At 33.0% G+C, this 8,242-nt stretch overlaps 1 protein-coding gene across 2 annotated transcripts; it reads left to right on the top strand.

Moving 5' to 3' along the window:
• The first annotated feature begins 1,831 nt into the window (after positions 1-1,831).
• Positions 1,832-3,372, top strand: LOC140812721 (probable BOI-related E3 ubiquitin-protein ligase 3). Of its 2 annotated transcripts, XM_073171072.1 has the most exons (4): positions 1,832-2,005; positions 2,051-2,114; positions 2,201-2,576; positions 2,674-3,372. In XM_073171072.1, the coding sequence occupies exons 2-4, from the start codon at positions 2,059-2,061 to the stop codon at positions 3,256-3,258; spliced, it is 1,017 nt and encodes a 338-aa protein (XP_073027173.1). In that variant the 5' UTR covers positions 1,832-2,005; positions 2,051-2,058; the 3' UTR covers positions 3,259-3,372. The 2 variants fall into 2 exon arrangements, with proteins under 2 accessions (XP_073027173.1, XP_073027172.1); XM_073171071.1 differs by having other exon boundaries at positions 1,842-2,114.
• Positions 3,373-8,242: the final 4,870 nt, after the last annotated feature.

Genomic DNA, 8,242 nt, shown 5'->3' with positions numbered 1-8,242 from the left:
TGAAAAAATAAATTTGTCAAGATTTATCGTACATCATTATTTAGTGGGGAAATGACCAAATAAAGAATATGTATATGTAAGAAAAAATTTTAAAAAAATAATAATAACACTATATGTTAGAAAATTGGCATTTTGCTTTTGCCATTTAGCTCAATCAGCCAACCTCGTGTCAAATTCAACAATTCAAATATCAATTTAGTCATTCCATAATTTGTCAAATTTTTTAACTTTAATGCATCGATAATGATAAAAAAGATTATGCACACACGCATAACGTGTGCAGAGTAACTAGTATATATTATAAATGAACAAATTAGATATGCCTAAAGATTTGTATTAAAAAATATTTATTGCACTTAAATTTAAAACATAGGAATCTGTTGGTTTTGTTTTTATTATTGATTTTCCATCCAAATGTATTAAATATTGTGGGTGTGTGAAGAAAGTGACATAGACCAAACCAAATAATAGTGTCTGTCCATATGCATGCTTTGATCTGACATATATTGGTGGTATCATCTGTTGACGAAGCACGCAGAACCACGCAAGAAAATGAAACTTGGGGCATGGGCAACCAACGCATTCATTTCTTCCATTTCAAATACACACACACACACCAATTTTCGATTATTATTATATAATAGTACAAGCCGATAATTTCGATAATAGATTTTTTTTTAATTTTTTTTTCACCCATGAGTGGAATCTCAACAACTCATATGGGGTGTGGGAACTACCCCCACACCCATAATCGAACTAACCTAAACTTAGATCATCGAGCTCCACAACTTTTTTTCTTTCAGTCCTACAAAATCCATATTTACACGCAGACGAAGTTATAAATTTCTAGTTAATAATAATTAAAGCTGAAACAAACTAGTGGGGTCAAACCTACCTTGCACCGTTATCGCCCAACCAATTTATGGTACATGAGACTCATGTGTATCGTATCATCCATACAATTTATCTACACGAAACTTTATTTTGTTTGAGATATAAAGTTTTAGAAAGAACCAATTCAATATATCAAGTGTATTTGAAATCAGATCGATAATTTTGAATTAATTTAATTGTATGAGTTAATTTATGTTAAGTGAATTTTAAATATTTTTTTAGATAAATAAAAATAAAATAAAATCGTAAAAAGAGTTGTCCTCGTGGGGGAGTTGGGTCCCACGCACCCAACTGAAATCACACGACCCGTACCATTTCCCAACCTCCAGCGCTCATCCACCCCCGCCACGCTGCTCACCCTTTGCACGTGCAGAGTTGGAAGAGGTCTCCCTTCACACGTGTCAGGCTTTGTTACCATAAACGACAAACATCGACTATGAATCAATATAACGTTCCATATTAGCCCCTCGGATTTGGCCGAATTTCCGGTCTGACCGAATCTCTAATCTTATTATTATGCTTTATCGTTATTTTATTTTAGTGTCAGAGTATTTTTTTTATTTAAATATTAGTTGTTGGTCCGTCGATATATATGACAAATTTTGTAAAAATACGATAAATTTACATTATTCGATGATATTAAAATACGAGAAAAAAACACTTTCGATTTAACCAATACGAAGAGGCATTTTGGCTATCTAATCAATATTTTCTTTCGTTGAATGTTTTGAATTTTAGATTAAAACAACATTACCGATATAAAAAAAAAAACCCCGAGAATGGCTATTTCAAAAAGGTATTTTGTTTTACTTTTAAGAAAAAGAGATACGTATTTAAATAAATAAATTATTATTATATTTGATTTTGATAAATAGACGGGGATTTCGACTTATCCGAAATGATAATTCACGAGTCCTTAAAAGCCACACCCAATCCCTTAAATACGCCAACACCCCTCGTTTTGCATGACCATTTATTTCTTCTCCCATTCATATTTTCCCTCTCCTTCTCTGAGTCTTCACCTCAGTCCCGAACCATCTCAGGCAGACCCAGCTGTTATTATTCTAGTATAAATTCCCGCACAGGCTGAGGAAAGGGGGAGACACACTACCAATTTTTTTTCCTTCGCTCAACGGAGAAAGCCAGGAAAATATACAGGTTTCGATGGCGGTTGAAGCTCGGCATCTCCATCTTATTCCTCCACAGGTCCTTAGCAATGGGTAGGTTCACTTTTCAATTTTTATGTTCTCTTTCCTCGATGTTTGTCAAGGTATGGGTTTGAATGTTCTCTGAATGAATAATGTAGAAATTTGATGATGAACGGTGTGGAAGTTAATGGAAACGTCTATGGAACTCCGGTGGCATATGGGGTGATGACGCCTTTATCAGGGATGAGTGCGGCTATGGATGCCGCCGTTCCTATGTACGGCTCAGCGTTCACGAATACTGTTACGCCAAAAGCTGTGGCGATGAAATCTGATAGTGGCATCACCTGCGCCATGCCTGTTTCGAGGAAGCGTTCGAGGGATCCGGTCAGTCCTATGCTTTCGACGATATTCACGAACGTTTTACCAAGCCAGAGTGCGAATAATCGTTGCGGTTCGTTCAATTTTCTCGGAGAAGATATCTCGTCGCATATTCAACAGCAGCAAATGGAAATCGATCTTATCATCTCCCAACATGTACGTACTTGTCGATATTCTCAGTCCAGTTACATTTTAAATTACGATTCAACGCATTTGCAGTTTTAATTAATAATGCTGAAAAATATTTGGACAGACGGAAAAGGTGAGGATGGAAATGGAAGAGAGACGTCGGAGATATTCCACGCGGTTCGCTGCGGCTGTTCAACAGAACATAGCAAAGAAGCTGAAAGCAAAAGAAGAAGAAATAGAAAAAATCGAGAAGTTAAATTGCGCGCTGGAGGAGAAAGTGAAATTACTCTGTGTTGAAAATCAGATATGGAGGGATTTGGCACAGACAAACGAAGCTACTGCGAATGCTCTGAGATGCGATCTTGAGCAAGTCCTGACTCACGTGCAAGATGAACACCAACAGAATCTGATACAACGGCGCCGGGCCGATGAGGCGGCGTTGCTGGACGACGCACAGTCTTGTTGTGGCAGCAACTACGATGAAATCGGCACGCTGGCGTCGGCCGAAAACCAATCGACGGACAACGCAGATCACGGGGTCAAGAGTGGGAACAGGACTTGCAGGAGCTGCGGGAAAGAGGAATCTTGCGTGTTGCTTTTGCCTTGCAGGCATCTGTGTCTTTGTGCGGTCTGCGGGTCGTTTCTGCTCACTTGCCCCGTTTGCAGCTCCATCAAAACCGCTAGCCTCCACGTTAATCTCTCCTCATGATTCATTCTTCCGCTTTACCTTCAAGAATTTATGATAAATAGTAAAAAAAAGAAAAAAGAGACTATTTGTTCATTTTACTTGCAATTACCATATGGAAATTAATGGTCCTTCATATTTTGCCTAAAAAATCAAAGGGAACTTGACGGACCACTCATGTCAGCTCACCCACGTAGGACTCGCGAAAATGTCGCTGTAGTGGTGAAAACGACAGGGTTGGATTCGCGCGGCACCAAGGAAAGCTCGTCTGCTGTGCAATTTGTATAATGGGGTACGGCAACCCACTGTACACGCAGACATAGATACAAAGAATCAATCCACTTGTTGGATTAGAGTCCCCAAAAATTAAATATTTATTAAATTAATGTTGATATTAATATATTATGAGCAAGGACAAAAGTACGGAAAGCTAATCCATCTGGAACTAATTTAATGATATTTTTCGAAGAATTTATTTATGATAAATCTTTGTATATATATATATATATATGTAACCGACGGCCAAAGATAGGGTAGGTATCGGAGACAGAGTAGCTAAGGTGGTGGGGCTAATCGATGCGCGTACCGTGCACGTGCGTGGTTTGTTTTAGGGGACCCAAACAACCCTCTATCTTGTGTCACTTTCAAAGGAAGCATGACAGAGTACCAGGATTAGACTACATGTCATCACATGTATAATAATAATGAAAAAAAATCAATTAGTAATTAAATCTATGAAAATTCAAATCATGCATAATATTAAAAAATATACAAATTATCAAATTTATTAAAAATAAAAATTTACCATAAAAATAAAATTTCAAATATATTAAACAATACATTTTATAAAATTTTATCTACTCAATTATGTATTTTCTTAACAGATGGAGAGACCTATTTATAAAATTTTTAGAAACAATTTAAAAATGAATACATTGTTACATATATTATCACATACCAATTTTAAATATTTACAACTTTTATTTTCGACATTAAATAATTTCAACTCTTATTTTCGACAAAATTCATGTTAATACATGATGCATGAATATTTAATTGTCCTATTTTTTCTCTTAGGAATACGATGTAGATGTAGGGTTTGTTACGGGCTTATAATATAAAGCAAGTAAAACTAAGATAATTTATTTCCAGAAAAAAGGATAATGTACCCCCACGTTGTTAAATGTGCGTTCTAACCAAGCCGAATACAATGAGGGAACTACTTGGCAATTTTTTTCAGGATACAATAAGGTCAATTGATATTAAACAATTATTTTTTATTGTAAATAATAAAAATAATGAAATTATTGAAATATATGTATTTCATTTCGTTTTTAAGTGGTGATATTTATATGGGTACGTAATTCACGAGTTGTGGGGTTTACTAGGCAGAGTCTATTTCTTAAAAGCAATTAGATTATATTATGCGTTTTGGTTATACGTCCGAGAGTAATAATTAATTGATTAGATAAACTATCTGAAATTTGCTTATATAAACTTAAAATCGTCCCAATTGAGTTAGTTTTTATGGTTGAGTAAGATCCAAATCTAAATTTTAACATGTATCATAGAAATGTTTATTCCAATTAACTTAGCTTTATGTTCATTCCTGGACGTGAACGCACGTGTTAGTTATTTCACATTGTTTGGATAAATATCTGAAAGATTTATATATGGATTAGAACAATAATCTCTCAATAAATTAATTTTTGCAGTCGAGTTAAGTGCAAATCCAAATATTAGGAGACATCCATCTTCCTCGCTGGTTAAGCTCTTGATTCATGAATTCATCAGTCATATGTGATGTAGAGTAAATTTTTTCATTTTAAAAAAACTAATGGATTAATCGTTTTCGGAAAAAGAAAAGGAACCATAAAAGACAATCTCTGTGATCGTAATTTCAGGTCTGAATTCGTGAAGGTTGATTTAATGTATTTATTACAATTAAAAATAATAATTTTCGGCAGATTCAATATAGAAAATGATCAGAGAAACAAAAAAAAGGACATGGTGAATTTATTAATGCTTTTATTTATTTATTTATTAATTATATATATATATATATATATATATATATATATATATATATATATATATATATATATATATATATATATATATTGGAATTGAGTGGGCTGAGGGTATCCCAATTAGGGAAGGAACAAACGTAGAGATCTTGGATGGCCCAGCGTGTTGAAGAGGAGCATCTGTCGCTTTACGACCGGCATGCCCTTCCCATCTACACGTCATTCCCATTTTTCAACCCTCTCCTCCATTATTTCCAATTTTCATAATAAATATGTATGCTCCTTTATTTTATTTTTTAAAAAAATCTCATCGTAGAGCTGAAAGGAGGGAGTAATTCTATGTAATGAAGTAAAAATGAAAATTGAGAAATTGAGGGGATTAAATTAATTTTTTTTTAAAAAATCATATCTAAAATATATAAATTATAAGAAGATCAACAAAATGATGGTCCCGGAATTATGTTTTGAACTCACATGGAGTATATTTTTCTTATATAATGTAGTTAAATATTAGACTTTTGATTATCAATAATTATATCAATTTTCACAAAAATATAAGAGATTTATACGAGCTAATGATATTAAAATAATTAATGTAACACGAACTTACCCGGATCTTTCAATAAACAAAATTTGTAGATATCATCGAATTAATGACGTCTTTCTGTACACAAATTTCAATTCTTGATGGGAATTGGCTCCAACTTCCATCTTCGGGCCCCGTTTTGTTTATTACGAATTACCATCATCATTATTATAAAAGTTACATAAAAACAATAATAAACACTTAATTATATCTACAATTAATACCTTGGAAATTTATTTTTCCTCCGGGGACTTATTATAATATATATTTAATAAATAGTATTATGTGAGACAGGTTGACTTAATCCATATTTAAATAAAAAATAATACTTCTGAAATGAATAATAATGTTTTCAAAGACATGATCGGATAGAAGACTCTTATCATAAAATTGACTAATGAAACGATCTTATATTAATTTTTATACAATTAGTAATGCTCATATTTTACATACAAAAAATTCTCTAAACAAAACTTCTCTTTTAAACTGAACTGGTCTAAATTGGAAAAAATTAACATTAATAATTCAGTATTATTTGATCAACTTTAAAAAAATAATAACACGTACAACATATGTGTATTTTTCACTCCTATAAATATAAGAATCTAATGCCGTCCTATTTTATTTTATTTTTCACAAAATCATGCCCATCCTTTAAAAATATCTTTAATTCCAATCTCTTGAGCTCAGTTTAAAATTTTTTGTTTGTTTGTCTCTTAGCCACTATTTTTTATGCTTCGAAAAATATAAAATTTATCTAAGAATATTGGCCTTTTAAAAAAAAATTATATATAAAAATATATGATTTTTTTAGAAAGTCCTAAGATGCGTCTGGGTGTACATGGTCACATCACTTTTGTTATATATATATATATATATATATGTATATATATATAGTAGATCTCATGTGAGACCGTCTCACGGATATTAATCTGTGAAACGGGTCAATCTTACCAATATCCACAATAAAAAGTAATACTCTTGGCATAAAAAGTGATACTTTTTCATGGATGACCCAAATAAGATCACAAATACGACCCGTGAGACCGTCTCACACAAGTTTTTGCCATATCTACATCAGATTTCTAACAAAATGGGCATCTTATCTTGGAGATTTAAGTGGGAATTGTCAAAGGAGAATTGAGTGCAAGCAAATAATTGTCGTAATTGGAACTTATCACGGAGTTGGTGCTTGGATCAGTTGCTATGTGTATTTGGGATCAATTTTTTCAAACGAATCATCACCTCAAACCATTTATAGTAATCAATTGCATCTCAAATTCTTATATGCACAGGGAAAGAGGAAAAAAAGTTTTTTTTATGTAACTCTCCTTGTAAAAATTATTGTATCTATTAATTATAAAAAATTAAAAGAAATTAATTAGAGATGTTACATATAATTAGAAAAATTACACACTCATTCATGCATGATGATAAAAAAAACCTCTTTAAATTACCATAACAATACTAAAGCTTAAATTTGCAATTGTTTTGCGATGCATTTGGGAACGCAACAACTTAAAAAAACATGACTTTACCCATAAAAAAACGAGCAAACCATGGATAAAGGAAGGATATATGCCTAAACTGTGCTGGATCTCTCTTCTTTTCATAATCAACTTTTTTAACAATGCATGTAAGGACATGGAAATGTGTTTGTCACACCATTTGTCCATTATCGAGCTTTGTACCAATTCTCAGAGAAAAAGTGGGGACTTCTAATCAAATACATAGTTGGAAGCATATAAATTTTGAGCTGCCAAAGCTAGCATGCATGATGGGTACCCCTCTGCTTTCTCACGTTACATTTTGTTAACGGTTTTCCCACCTCTATTCGCATGGAAGAAAAGTGACAAAAAGATGAATTTTTATTCCAAAAAATCAACTATATAATCCATTATTCGCTGACGAGGCTAAATATAAAGTACATTGTTTATGGTAGCTAGTTATAACAACCCCACATACACTAAAAAAGAAGCATCGAAAGGTGGAGTGGCGTCGATTCTTTGTTTCGTAAGTTTGTGAGTACCATCTTTAAAATTAAAGAAAAACGAGAGCATCGGAATCCACTTAGCAAAAATACATGTTCTAGCCTAGGACAATAATGACTGCTTCAGTAATCCATTGGCTAGTAAGAGGAAATGGAGATTTTGGTGGGAACCCCAACTACCCATTAAGATTTGCTTTATATTATGATCACATTTATGCTCGCCGGCTATTTTCTTTTTCTCAACCTCACTTGTTCAAACACGAAATAATTTTAGTGGGAAACCTTTTCCGGTGGAGCCAAATGTAGACAAGAAGTAACACATGATCGAATATCGATATCCAAGATATACGCCATATATAAAATGGATTATCTAGCTTATAAGTGAGTGGGTGACATTAATCAGCT

Source organism: Primulina eburnea, chromosome 14 (assembly GCF_022965805.1).
Source record: "Primulina eburnea isolate SZY01 chromosome 14, ASM2296580v1, whole genome shotgun sequence".
Taxonomy (NCBI): Eukaryota; Viridiplantae; Streptophyta; class Magnoliopsida; order Lamiales; family Gesneriaceae; genus Primulina; species Primulina eburnea.
The sequence above is the reverse complement of the archived record's forward strand: the minus strand, read 5'-3'. Positions and strand labels throughout refer to the sequence as shown.